Source organism: Telmatherina bonti, assembly GCF_933228915.1.
Source record: "Telmatherina bonti genome assembly, chromosome: 2".
NCBI lineage: Eukaryota > Metazoa > Chordata > Actinopteri > Atheriniformes > Telmatherinidae > Telmatherina > Telmatherina bonti.
The window spans coordinates 37,855,275-37,870,623 of record NC_136620.1 but is presented as its reverse complement, the minus strand read 5'-3'; the positions used below and the strand labels follow the sequence as shown (position 1 = coordinate 37,870,623).

Genomic DNA, 15,349 nt, shown 5'->3' with positions numbered 1-15,349 from the left:
CATTCCTTCATTTTCCTAATCGCTTCATCCGATGAAGGGTCGCGGGGAAGCTGGAGCCTATCCCAGCAGTCTTTGGGCGAAAGGCGGGGTACACCCTGGACAGCTCACCAGTCAATCGCACCGTTTGTGAAAATTCATTTTATGCTCTTTTCTCATGCGTTTCAGATGAAAAGCACTTTGTTGCTGCTTGGGACTTTAACTCATTATTACAGTTAAATAGTTAGTGAAAAGTGAATGCATGAAAAAAGTGAATGCATTTAATTGGGGAACCTTTGTCCGAGCACAGTTTCCTGGTTCACTGATTTCACTGATGCACTGCTACCAAAGGTAGATCTCCGTTACTAACTTAGTAACTATAACTATACAATAACTACTACTACTAGAGTAAAATCTTTACATTGGCTTCCAGTCAGTCACAGGATAGATTTCAAAACCCTGCTGATCATTTACAAATCCCAGAATGGTTCCAGACCAGAATACATCTGTCATATGTTCAGAGAATATAAACCAAGCAGAACTCTTCGATCCAAAGACTCTGGTCAACTAGTCCAGACCACAGTCCAGACCAGAGTCCAGACCAGAGACCAGACCAGAGACCAGACCAGAGTCCAGACCAGAGTCCAGACCAGAGACCAGACCAGAGACCAGACCAGAGTCCAGACCAGAGACCAGACCAGAGACCAGACCAGAGTCCAGACCAGAGTCCAGACCAGAGACCAGACCAGAGTCCAGACCAGAGACCAGACCAGAGTCCAGACCAGAGTCCAGACCAGAGACCAGACCAGAGACCAGACCAGAGTCCAGACCAGAGTCCAGACCAGAGTCCAGACCAGAGACCAGACCAGAGTCCAGACCAGAGACCAGACCAGAGACCAGACCAGAGTCAAGACCAGAGACCAGACCAGAGTCCAGACCAGAGTCCAGACCAGAGTCCAGACCAGAGACCAGACCAGAGTCCAGACCAGAGTCCAGACCAGAGACCAGACCAGAGACCAGACCAGAGTCCAGACCAGAGACCAGACTAAACATGGAGAACAGCATTTAGCTGTTACGCTGCAAACAAGTGGAACAAACTTTCACCAAATGTAGAAACTTTAAAATCCAGGTTAAAAACATTTCTTTTCTCATGCTCCTATGCATGACATCTGCACAGTAACTTTTACTTAATTCTGCTTGTAATTATTTTAATATAATTTATGATTTTATTATGATTTTATTATTTGTATTTCCTTTTATGCTTTTTTCTGTAATGCTTTTAATGTTTCATTTAAAGCACTTTGAATTGTACTTGCATTTGTACATGAAAGGTGCTATACAAATAAACTTGCCTTGCCTTGCCTATAACAAAATAGCGACTTTTCTGACCCCTCTAGTGACTTTATTTAAAGAAAAATCAGAGCAGGAGGTGATCACCTCTACTGCAGGATCAGACTGAAGCTACAACACAGTCTGACTTACTGTCAGATATTAAAGTGTATTAATAAAGAGTGTGAACAAGCTGTTCTCTTTTTCATTTAAATGACATGAAACATGTTCCTGTTTACATCATAGTTAAGCAGTTTTATGTTTTTTATTTTCTCCCTTACTACACTGAAAAAGATCCAAACTGTGGCCATAAAGCCCAGGCTCTAACTGAGCATCATGTTAAATAACTGTGATTTCATATCAACTCAACATAATTGTGATTAACATAAAGCGAGCAGCGCTGATGGAGCCATCCATTTTCACAAACAACCAATCACCATGGTGCTTTTCCATCACATGATCCCATAAGGTACTGCACGGTTTGACTTGGTATGGCTTTGACCCCATTTTTATTTTCCACTACTGACAGTACCATCCCACTGTGGGCGGGATCAGATGTTTCCAAATGCAGCGTGTGTGAAGCTGCAGGGATACAGAGAAGACACACAACTTTGCCGGGTGTGTTTATTACATTACATTGATTCATCAGACGCTTTTATCCAACAAGGCTTAAAGTGAGCAGAACAGCGGTAGCTGCACTGAAGGAGTCTGAGTTTGGCTTTTAGTCTGAATATCGGCTGGCAGCGATCATAACAACGGAGCTGCAGAGGAGGAAAAGAAATGATTGATTTGGAGGCCATGCTCCTGTTTTCTTTAGTCTTGCTAACAGTCTGTGAGCCATGTGCTCTAATATATATTTAAGTTGTAAAGTTTCCACCGGACTTTCAAACGACTGCATGGAAGGAAGTGTTTTTGTGTGTGTGCAGCTGCAGAAAGCCGGTGTTGACTGTCTGACTGGTCACCACTATGCAGTGTTTCAGTGTCAATGCATGGCATCGGTCTAACACTCTTAAAAAACGTGCCTGAGTTTGTAGGAAACAAAAGTTATAGAAAAGTATTGGTGACATAAAGTGCGAGAGAAACACATGCTGAGCTGATAGCATGTGGTAAGATGCTATGCACCAAAACATGAAGGCTGTTTTAGAATGTGGAAGGCAGCCAGAGTATCCAGTAAAAGGCATGCACGCACAAAACAAAACAAACAACCAAACATCTTGCAGAAATGCTTCATTCAAAAAATTTTTGTTTTATAGTTAGCAGTGCTAACCTGGGCTGCGTTCATACTGCGATAATTGGAGGCTTCTTAGACTGCTGTGAAGGTCATTACTTCTCATACTGAACAAAAAGTTTGGATTTTCACACTCATAAGGTGAGATAAACATCATCAGGACCCAACATTGCCACCCTGCGCATGAAAAGAGTCGACATTTGCAGAAACAGACTGTCATTTCAGCTTATGTCTCATTAAATCAGTCACACATCATGCTGCTGAACTTCTAATGCTTAATATTTTGTTAACAGCTTGGATTGCTGATGATGATTATCCCGGTCAGTGAGAAGATCCTTCTGGTTTTTCATTTTGCAGCTGCAATGCGATGATCTCGGGTGCAACACCTTTCCAGTCTCTGAGATATGAGACAAATGGAAGGCATCACCTGCTCTGCTCATGATGATATCAGCGTTTTCTTTATCTGATGTACATTTTTAGAAGTATTTGTGTTTTTGCGTGCATTCACACACGAACCATGAGGTATGTGTCTTGACTTGCCTAACTGTCTCTTACACATATTACCTTTGCAATGCCGTCAAGACAATTCCTTAGAACCTCTCTCACATCAAAGTAAGAAGACAAGTTCAAAGCTTGTTTACCAGAACCTTCTTTAAATTTTCCAGCCGTTCTGGCTGATTTAAACGGGATCATTTCACTTAATGCACAATCACATATTCAGAACTCCAAAAGAACGTGGCAGATAGTGATGCTTCAACCAGCTAATCCACTTGCTGGTACTTGTTTGTGCAGACTTTCTTTTCCTGCTATAATAAGAAGTAGATGCTGCTTGCTTGGGTCTCATCTGTCACCCACAGCTTCTTTTATGGATTTTCCTGTTTTGATCCTTGCCATCTGTGCCTCTTTCTCTCCCCCTGCTTTTCTTCCAAAGTTGACATCATGAACAATTCATTCTTAGCCACAGCTTCGCTGGATTTGGCTCCATCATGCAGAGTAATTGTTGATCTACTTTGGTCTAACAGTGATGCATTATTTCTCCAGCTATTAGAGCTAATTCAGAATACAGAGAGAGGTGAAGGTAACTTTGCTTTCAGGAATACACCCAGTGTTTCTGAAGAGAGCTAACGCTGTCTCGAAAGTGTCATTCAGAACCAAAAACAGAAAAGTTCCACTGGTATTGAAAAGAAGAAGGTTGAACACACTTGACACGTTAACACATTCTGGACTGACATTGTCAGGATAATAACGGAGTAAATCTCATTTTGGGATTTAAGGTCAAGCATGGAAATGAGAAAAATCTTTCACACTATTCTTAGCTCCAGCAGTGAAACTGTGCAGTGGCCGAGGTTTTCAACCATGGCTGTTGATAATTAAAGCGGATCTGTTCTGGTGCACAGCCGTTTTGTCAGGTCTGCACTGAAACAGCATGGAGAAAACCCTTTTTTCCGTCTATATGAACTGAAACTGATATGAATCCTGGTTACATGTAGCAGCCCATCCAGACGTGAGTGACACTGCAATGGAAAGTTCTCCTAAGAAAACAGATTGTTACAGAAGAGTAAAACGACACACAATCCATCGCAGGGTTTGCCAGCTGGGTGCAGAATTGACTGCATTCTATCACTTGTCACCTCTTAATCAGCTACAGTAAACTTGGCTGGCGCTTTCCCCTCATCGCACCACAGTCCGTGTCTCATCAGCATTTCTCGTTACCTCCTGAAAATTCACAATTTCTACCAGATCTGCTCCCGGGCCATGTGTGAGTCTGAGTGTGTCTGCGGCTGTCTGTGTCTGCTGCAGCTTTTTATTCCCAAACGTGTGCTGCTGTGTGAGGGTTTCCCCAGCGCAGATATGTTTTATCTCACCACCAGACATAATGGGGGCCGGTCTCCACTGGTACACAGTGGCACCACTGCTGACTACAGTCATTCCTGTCTGCTTGCCTTCACCACATCACGTGTGCAGCAGGCATCTACCTCACACAAGGCAGACTACTTAAGAGGCAACAAAAGCCCTTTAAAAGGAATGGGAGCTATAATTATCTCAATGAAGCGCTAGGCCCTAACTAAACCGCAACAATTAAGTGTCACCATTATAAAAGCACATCTTTCATATTCTCAAGACACTCCCTGCTGGTTAGCTAAAATTTACCACAAAAAAAGAGTTTTTTGTAATATTGACACTGTTTGGTGAAGGAAATTACACACTTCACACGGTAATAGTCGTATTGCTGGTGCTGCTGAGCTGTTATGGGTTGTTTTTATCAACCCACATTAATAAATCTTGCCATTTTTTATATATATTCATGCAGATTGTAACAGTTTTCCATATATATATATATATATATATATATATATATATATATATATATATATATATATATATATATATATATATATATATATGTATATATTTATGTATGGAAAACTTGATTTGCCTCAAAAAGGTGTGTTCTTTTTTGCCGAAAAGAGCGTGCATAAGCGACAGCTAAATATGTGTTCCGGGCAAGAAAAAGCAGGAGTGAACACAGCACAATGCCACAGAGCAGCGTGACAGTTGTTCAAATGATCTCAAATTACCCCTCAACAGCCTAGGATTTCACATACCCCTGGCAACAACTCCACAAAGACGCAAGGTGTTGCTGCATAGAATTTCTACTGCTGGTGCAAATTTGTAGATACCAGACTGTCACCAGAGATGATGAGTTGCTGGTAGAAACAAGGTTCGGACACGCTGAAACCGGTATTTCATTGAAAATATTGAAGCAAAAATATTCATTCATTTTTAAATTTGTGTGTGTGTATGTGTGTGTGTGTGTGTGTGCGTGTGTGTGTGTGTGTGTGTGTGTGTGTGTGCTTTTAAAAAAATAAATGCCACACAAACAATGAGACAAGAACAGGTTTACCATGATATTGCATCACTTCTTTTAACGACACTGGAAGTGAACATCTCCTGCAAGCATATTTATTGTTTGTTTTAACAGTGTGTGAAATGTCTTTCCACATTTCCACAACCATTTAAAACAAAACTCCAGCTGCTTGATGTTTCACCTCCATTTACTTCACAATGTGGCACACTGAGGCCGGAGTCGCACCTGGGCTGCAGAGCAATGCTGCAGTGATGTGCTGAATGCGGTTGCATTGTCTTGCTGAAATCAGCAACTGCTGCCATTGTTTTATCCTCTGCTTTTTCTGCCATTTTTGGCACTTTTTCCTGTTTGTAATGAAATAAACCATTTTCAGCCCCTGTGAGGACACTGTTAGAGTAAATAACTAATGAATAATATGACTTAATGCAGACACAGTTAACTGTTGCTGAAAAGGGATAACGTGTTCCTTTTCATCTTGTTTCTCCCGCTACTGGTGCTCCTGTAGTGCAGTGGTCCTCAAACTGGAACCAGGACCTACCAGTAGGAGCCATGAGATCATTTTAAGGGATCACCGCAGTTGTAAAAACTATATAACCTACATTTATACCCTTCGTCTTGCCCAGTGATTGCTGGGCTAGGCTCCATCTTCCCCGTTAACCCTAACTGGACTAAGCAGTTTGGAAAATGAATTAAATCACTGCATGCAGATTGAAACCTGTGAAATTAGCATCTTAATTTTTTTAACACATTAATGTATATACAACAAAGTTGGTACATGTCATATTAAAAATCTGACTATGTGATATAAGGGCATGTAGGTGCCTTGTTACGGCAGTGGACCAAATCTACCAAAAACCACTTTATCCTCTTTATGAAGATTCTGACAGTTTTCCAGCTGTGCATTTCGAGGATAGCTGCAACATGACCTAAAGATACATTATACTAATCCCTGAGTCGAGGTGTGGCAGTGGATCTTATAACAGATGGAGATTAAACTTTCACCTAATGTAGAAACTTTTACATCTGCGTTTCTTTTCTCATGTAGCTGTGCGTGAAATCTGCAAACTAGCTTTTAACTTTTCTTGCTTTTGATCATTTTAACATTTTTTCTGCTATTCATTGTTGCCTTTTTCAACTTTTTAATGCTTCCTTTGCACCATCTGTAATGCTTTTAATGTTTTATGTAACGCACTTTGAATGGTCTTGGACATGAAATGTGCTGTCCAAATAAACTTGTCTCGCCTTCGGTTGCAGGAAGTAGCTAGTATATTTTGATTTTTTACATTTTTATTTTCATTCTTTTATTTATAAAAGATAAGAGATATCCTCTGCTTGTTTTAGCTGAACTTTGTGGGATCTGTGTGGCTTCAGAGCAGTGAAAATGAACAGTAACGAAATAAAAACCGAAACAAAGAGCTCAACATCACTTCAGCACTCCACAAAGCTGAAGGTCACACTTCTGTTAGATAATAATCTGATGTGAATTTGTCTCAATAATCTCATTAAACATGCTAATTTAACCAAGTGATTATATAAAACAATGGACTTTGAAGCTTTAATGACTTGTTTTGTACAGTTTCAAGGATACTCGGCTAGAATACATAAACTAAATCCTTTAGTGGTTTTGCTCCTAGAAAAAAGCCAGATCCTAAATATTTGGTTCTTCGTACACAAAACTCACAGTAGCGCAGTAATTTATCCATCTACGTTTTAATGACTTCAGGCTGAACGTTAGAATATTTCAGTCAGATCGGGTCTGCCCAGACTTGAGCGTCATGTCAGACCTAACGTGTGACTGGAAACTTTTCCTCGGGGTTGCGCGGATCCTTGAGTGCAGAATATTGTGTTTCATTAGACATTTTCTTTGACATGTAGATGTCGTTAAGAAAATCAAAGAATCCCTGTGTCCATGAGAAATATCCCCACACACAGAGTAGTTTCCTGTTCTGACAGGATACCACAGCTGAAGAAGGGAAACCCAACACCCACCTGCAAATAACACTGAGTCAGACACGGTGAGAGGAAGCCCTGACATTGTGATGTATGCGTGTGAGTGTATGGGTGTGGGTATGTGCTGGACTGGAGTGTGGGAGGCTCACCATATGCTAGATGTGTCGATGCAGAACTGCTGCAGTAGGTGTGAATAGTAGAACAGGTTAATTATGAATCTAAAATCTGACATATCGGTTCATTAAATAATCAGCAACAAGCTTTTTTTTCCTTTCCTTGCTTTAAAAAATTGATAAACTGCGAAATATCCATGTATATTTTATAACGCACCGTATACCCAGTGCTACAGTGCATCTTATGTTTTGGGATTTACTGCACCACTCTGGAGTTTAAAAGCACTCCTTTCACATTTTGGAGGATAAACATATTATTATTATTGATACCACTCAATATATTGTAGTAGTTTGCTCTTATTCATAACCAGCAAACTATATACAGCGTGTTAATTAATCCCCCAAACTCTCTAATCACCACTCGACCGAGCCAAGCTTGCTGTTTCCTCTTACATCTTATCGTAATGGTGCACTTAGCTAAATACCCTGTAGACAGTTCCATATTTACCACACAGCCATAACAGTACGATCAATCTTTACATATTGTTTTGAAAAAGTTATTTTCCCACAGCTTTAATTTACTTTTCTGTCACTGAGATGGAAAATAATCCAACCAAATCATTCAAGTCATGTGGAAAATTAAATGCATTGCACAGAACATTTTTAATCTTTTAACCTTTGAACTAATGAGGGTTGGGGTGCTTTATGTTCCTCAAACTTTATTTATACAGCACTTTTCTTACATGAGCAACTCAAAGTGCTTTACATGATAAACACAAATTATGAACATAAATTTAAAATTCAATTCAGTTCAGTTCAACTTTATTTATATAGCGTCAAAAAATGGCAATGCCATCTCAAGACGCTTTACAGACAGAAAAAAAAACATAATGAAAGCCAATTCATAATAGTCTATATGTAGAAACCAACAGATTGAGTTAGAGTCCAACTCAATCTCCCATCCTGAGCAAGCACACTGGCGACAGTGGGAAGGAAAAAACTCCCTTTTAACCTTTTAACCTCACACACTCTAGTTAAAAACATTAGCGTTCAAAAACACACCTGATCATACTCGCATTCTCACACACACTTATATTGTACATACCCCACCACAACCACCCCATCGTTTGCATGAACATACACCCTAACGTCTAGTTTCTGTTTCTTAAACCCAAACATCGGCTTAAAAATAGGGGAAACAATATGTTGCAGCTAGGAGTCTGCACCACAAGCGAGGCTGCAGTGTGGAACTCCACCCATCACCCCGAGCGGGACCATCTCCACACTATGGACCCCGCTGAATCAGTAGGCATAGCTCCCCGTGTGGAGGGTCCCCATGAAGCTGTGAGTGCTTTCCACAAAGCCTACGTTAAACAGACCTTTAAATATAAAAAAAAAAAAAAAAAAAAAAAAAAACCTGGATCTTGGGTTGAATTGCGAAGGCAGAAAGTCCGGGACAAACCAGTTTTTGTTTGAAATGTGTAATTAGAAGCGAGAAATTATGGAGACATGAGGTTGAAGAGCAGTTTGAAATAATATGGAAAATAGTATTAAATCCCTTGACAGAACCAACATCTTTCATGTTTTTTCTTGAGTCCTCTGAGATTTCTTTAGATCTCGGAAATGTGATTCCAGACACTTCAATCAACGACGGTACCCTACATGCCAGTGGTTTAAATAAAAAATCTTCCACCTGTCTCTCCCTGCAGGAGACTCTAATCACGAACACAGAGTCAGGAAGTTTAAGATCACACAGATTTGTTCATTCTTTAAATTTAGAAAAATATGTTTAAAAAAGGAATCATTAATTGACAAATTACTTTAACCTTTTGAAGCCCGACAAATTACTTTTTTTAAATGAGGTTTTTATTTGGCCTGTTAATAAAAAGTAGCAAAATAATTAACACAATTTTTATTTGATTATTTTTATTCTAAAATACATTTAATATATTTTATTATATTTACCTTTTATTACTTTGTGACATAATTATTACAGTGTCAGCTCCAGCTTCCTGGTATATATAGTGGGTGGAAGACAAATATCAGATTGTGTTAAACAAGATTTTGAGCATTTGAGCAAAGTTTTTAACCATAAAGTGATGCAAAATGTCTCAGACACTCTATGTATACAATATGTTTAATTTGACTTTACAGGCAACAAAATGCCACAATGTTTCTGGGAGAATTATTATTGTTCTGATATGTTTTCAAAAATCTGAATGATTTGTACATATTTCTAAAGTATGTGCTTACTTTTTCATATCATATAGCTCATTACTGCGGTGACAGAGCCTCGAGGTTCGAAAAGGAAAAATACCCACTGAAGTAACAACCTTATTGGATTTGTGACAGCATAGAAATGGAAATCAGCTTTTGTGGAAGCGATGCAATAAAGATATTCATAAAGGTCTCCTCACAAAGCTGGGTCACCAGCGTTAGCCTAATGTGGAAAAATCACCTCAATTACTCCCACTTGGCAGAAGCATGGAGATAAAATAGATGGAGCGATACGGGTGTTCAGTTTGACAGGCAGAAGCACTGTTAAGGTCAATCCACCCTCAGCTTGATTGGCCTGGTTTTAGTAGCACAAAAAAATGTTGTGGTATTTTCTATGACAGCAAATCAGTGGTCTCAGGCTTTGGAGATCTTTTGTTTTTCAGGATGAAAATACAATGAGTTGAAATTTAGAGTTTTCCTTCCTAATTCATCTGCCCAACAGGTTCATCTTTGTTTTTGTTTTGGTCATCAACAGTTCCTCATCTGTCGCTGCGGTCATCTGATATGAATCATATGAGTGTTTAAGAAAAAGGGAACAGAAGAGCAAGCAAGGTGGTGGAAAACTCTAAAGTTTCCAGCAGAGCTGGTGCTCGTTGCAGGACAGATGCTTGCTGTGTGATTAAGTGAACATTTGAATGCATTCGCTGTACCATCAAGCCAGAGGAAGGGTCATATAAAGGTCAGCAGAAAAGATTACATGACACAACAAAGTTGGCCCAGGTTTGAGTTCTAGCCTGTAGCCCTTTGCCTCACATCACCCCCCTCTCTCTGTGGCCCACTTGCTCAAATAACATTTCTGGAGATCAGGACTGCAGTAAATGAATGCAAATGTATTCAGCTAGGTTATTTAAGATATGGTTTTGGGTAATACACACTCTTTTGCATTCTCTAGGTTACCAGGATCAGAAGTCCAGTAAAGATTTAATGATTTAACGATTACTTAACCGTACAACCACAAGACATATTTGGACATAGAAGAGATTCAAGTCACCTATTTTGTTTCTTGGTCTTGCTTTACCTTTTCTCCATATCACTGCACACTTTTCTCTGCTCTTGTTTATAAAACTTTCTTTAATAAGCTGAAATATATCATGACAACACTCTTTAAATGTCAGTCAACTAATCACCTGATGTATCTGTTAATACTGTAGTTGTTTTAGAAGTGAAAGAAAATAAAAAGCCTAACAAATCTATTATTTTCTTGATCTTTTTTTAACTTATTGTACATGTTGATTTTTAAACCCTCCCCTTATGATGGACCCACCACCATCACTGAAGTGACAAAATGATAGGGGTCAGGGGAATCTCTGTTCAGACCAAGACGGCTCCCAAACATTACCTCCCCAGCTTTAAGGAAATGGATGGATGGATTTTTAAATCCTCAACCTTTTACTTTCCGCTGTAACAACTAGAATTTTCCCAGCGTGGGACGAATAAACGACCATCTATCTGTTTACAGCTAAGCTAGCCAAAACAATGTTAGCTTAGCTCGCTAATGTGCTTGTTTGTCACCAACACCTTGTTTTTCTAACAGAATTAGACACTTTTTAAACATTGTTCATATCAGGTAAACTCTTAACATCTTTACAAGACAACTTGTTGTTTAATAAGCTTTTGCTAAATTTATTTTAGTTTGTCACTTAAGCGAGCCACAGTGTCTGACTGTACAATGTGAGAGACCAAGTTCTGTGTACTGCCCCCGAGTGGTGACCTCCAGTATTTTGAGGTTTTGGCCACATCACATTCGCATTGTTTGCAGCAAGTAAAGACGTAGTGGAGCATTTCTGTGCACACTATACACTGCAAGTATATCCCAGCCCTTAACAGAGGAATTTTGTCATATTCTGGTATGATGCAGGTTTCTAGCTGCTCAGTCATCTTGGACTTTTTTTGTTTGTGAAATGTCTGAACTGCAGGCAGGAAAGTTCAGCACCTTTCTCCTGCAAAGCCATGCTGATGTTATAGATGCAGTATGTCGTTCAGTACTGTCTTACTGTAATATGCAAGGCCTTCATAGCCTTTAGAGAAGTGTAAGCTTCCCACGCCATAGGCACTATTGCAACCCCTACGGAGAATGAGACTTTTGATCTGTCTGGTGATAACAAGCAGATGCTCCTTGTCCTAACTAGTCCACAGGACACAGCATCCATGGCTTCCAAAGATGATTTCACATTTTTATCCATGTGACCACAGAACAGGTTTCCACTGTGTCAGACCATTTTAAATGAGCTTTGGTCCAGAGAAGATGGTGGTGGGTCTGGATCACGTTCACATACAGCATTCTGTACACAATAGAGCTTTAACCTGCATTTGTGAAGAGTGTCACTGATCTCATGCAGGGACTTCAAGTGGAAAATAATTCCTGTTTTAATGCAGTTCCAACAGAGGACATGAAGATCAGGAGAATCCATTTTAACCTTCAGCTTTGTCCCACGCACCCAGAGATTCCCTGACCTTTTGTTCCCCCCTTCATAACTTTGTTTGAAGATCTGTTCCTGCCATCAGATTCAAAATTAGCTCACATTTCCCATGAAATAGTAAAACGCCTCAGTTTCAACACCTCACATGTTGCTTATGGTATACTGGAAATAAAATATAACTTTATGAGATTTTTTTCATCTTTGCATTCTGTTTTTATGCAGGTTTTACACAGCGCTGATGTATCTCAAACTGAGGTTAAAGTTGGACATGATTTCACAAACCTTTTCACGTAATAGTTTGTCCCATTGCTACGACTGTATTTATTACATCAGGCCAACATTTTTTTAGTTTTACATCTGTTATATAATCATTACTACCTAATGAACAACATAATATTGCATGACACAACATTAGTTAATGCACTATTTCACTTCTCTGGCCTTGAGCATTCTGTCAATATTTCACATGCTCCAGATGTTTTACTTGCATCTGGTCTTATTAATGGGTCCACCGTTGCAACAAACCCTTTCCACACCTCCACCACAGCTGGAGCCTCACTGCATGCCAAGCTGCCTGCAGAGTGACTGATACTCCAGACTGTAGAAGGAGCTCTTACTCTACACGCTGACATCTCATTGCAATCTCTCTGAACTGCATGTCACCACGGTTGGCATTTTTGCTGCATGCATCAGAATATTTATACATGCACTGCATACAGGATGACAGTCTGACTCTGCCGTCAAATTGAAGCCTAAAAAATTCTGCACTTTCCTGAGCACTTAGACACAGAAACAACAGACCAAGTGGGGTGTAAACCTAGACGCACAGAGAAGGAGAAGTGCTCTTCTTACGATGCAATGTGATTCATCAATACGGCTGCAGAGTCTTTCTAACTTCCTCTGTCTGTCTGTCTCACTCTTTTCTCCTTCACTCTATAGCTCAGTTTTATTCACATCACTCTACATAATGCATGATAGCACACATGTCCCCCAAGGCTTTATATTACGTAAACCTGTTGCAAGAGGAGCCACAGCAGTGCTTTAACAATATCCATCAAAAACAGGGACAAGCGTGCATTTCAGTGGTTTCTGACGTATTACCAGTTAAGCAGGAGTGAAGTTCTGAATAACATTACTTGTTCTTTGAACCCATCGTCCCAAAGCAAACACCTAAATCTATTTCTAAACATGGACAAACAGAATCAGCGAATGTTGACGGGAATGAATGAAAAACCTTCCTCTCTGGTTGAAAAGAAAGAAAAAAAATCCACTCTGCAGGGCATCAGCTAGGGAAACCAGCAGGGAAAGGCCCTTTCACCAAAAGCTCTTAGGATGAATCACTGAAACGGAGGACGCTGGACCTGTTCTCGTCACCTTGTGCATTAAGAAAACAGCTGCATACAGTACACAACAGATATCACGCCAAGGAGGATGGCGGAGGCCAGGTGGCCGCAAGAGTATCTCCCTGCCTCTCTTTACTGCTGGGTGACTTGTTACCTGCCTGCAGCTCTTTTCATCCTTGGACTGAGAGGCACCATTTCAGCTTCAAGGATGGAAGTTAAAGGTCACAGCTTCCGAATGAAAGAGACTCAGACAGAATCTGGCAGCAACGAATCTGAGTGAATTGAAGCTTGCTCACTTGCAACTTCCTTTCTAATGAAAGCAGGGCCACTTAGACTGGATTCACTGTGAATCTGTTTGAACTGGGATCACTGGGAACATTTGAAACCCATGAAAATCCTGTTGCACTGACTCAGTTTTCATAACTCACCGCTTGCATTCTTCCCACAGATCAGGTGTTGCCAGGGCTGCAGAGCCCCCCATATCTCTGCATCTCCGTTGATGGCCTGTTCTAAGGTCTCCACAGTGAACTTGGGAATCCCGTTATCTCGCTCCAGTAGCGCACTGCGCAGCACGCGCGCGTACACCTCGTGGAAGAGGCTCTCCATGCAGGCAGCCAGGTAGATCGCGGCGTGCTCGTGGATCCTGGCGGCAACCCTGCTGTCGACCATCCACCTGAAGAACTTCCCCACGTTGAAGATGAGCCCGCAGCGCGCCGACTTGCCGCGGCTGAACTTGTCCTCCTCCGTGCTCATGTTGTACATGGACAAGGCACTGAGGGCCGCGCCGATGCAGTTCACCGAGACGGTCCATGACAAGATGATCTTTATGGCACTTTGGATCTCGTACTTGGTGCATTTCGCGTAACGCAAACTCAGGCGCTGCGCCTCCTTGGCGACCCGGACCAGGACCCTGCTGACCAGCACCGACAGCCTGAGCAGGACGTCCTGCGGGGGGGTCGGCAGGCTCATCTCCTCGTCCTTGCTCAATGCGCTCGCCACTTCCCCGAGGCTCCAAGGCACATCCTCAAGCTCGGGTAGTTTCGCGCACTGCCCGGTGCACTCCAGGATCTCGGCGTCTTCGACCAGGACCGTGTTAACAGTGTCCAGACTGTTGTGTCGACTGTGCATCGAGTCGGTTAAATGCCAGTAATTCCCTCCATGTGCCTCTGAGCAGCACAGCGACGCACTGGAAGATCTGAAGGAGTCGGCGGCTCCACCATAACCCGAATCTAACGTCAAATCCTCCAGGGTCCTCGCTGCTGACTTGCTACTCCTTGCCATAACTGCACTTCATACTGTAAACGAGAGCTTTGGAAAAGTGGAGGAAAATATGGAAGACGTCGTTGTCTTCACGTGCCTTGCACGAGTCCTGAAAGCAGATGCGTTTTAATTGGTGATTTAAGGGAAAAGTCCGGGCAAGCTGACAGCAGAAAGTTAGATTGCAGTATTTCACTTGAGTGCATCAACAGTGTCACGGTGCCTTGCAGCGCAGTGCCTGACAGATGGAGGCGGGGACCAGCAGCTCCTGTCAGCCAATGGACTCTCGGGAAGAAACAGCAAAGAGTTTTAATTGGATCACTTTAAAGGATCAATAAAAGTATTTGATGAAGCTCATTGAAAAGATTAATCTCATTTCAAACTGTAAAAGCCGAAAAACGCAGGCATTCTTTTCGGTTCAATGTCTTTTAGAAGAAAAAACTAACAAAAAAAATCAAAAGTGTAGCAGAGCAGAAATAATGTGAACTGCAGGGTTATGTGGGGTAAAATGGAAAACAAACTGCAGCAAAAATAAATCACATGATAAAAAGCCAGCAGCCTTAATGTAGCCACGTCTGGGGGACAAG

At 41.2% G+C, this 15,349-nt stretch overlaps 1 protein-coding gene across 1 annotated transcript in view; it reads right to left on the bottom strand.

Annotated features, from left to right (window-relative positions):
• btbd11b (BTB (POZ) domain containing 11b) overlaps positions 1-14,786 on the bottom strand; it is a gene marked incomplete at its 5' end in the record, with an annotated part of 94,770 nt that extends 79,984 nt beyond the window's left edge. Inside the window, one exon of the mRNA XM_079254565.1 lies at positions 13,934-14,786. Coding sequence (XP_079110691.1) covers positions 13,934-14,786 — 853 coding nt within the window. The remainder of the gene's footprint in view (positions 1-13,933) is intronic.
• Between the last annotated feature and the right edge of the window lie 563 nt (positions 14,787-15,349).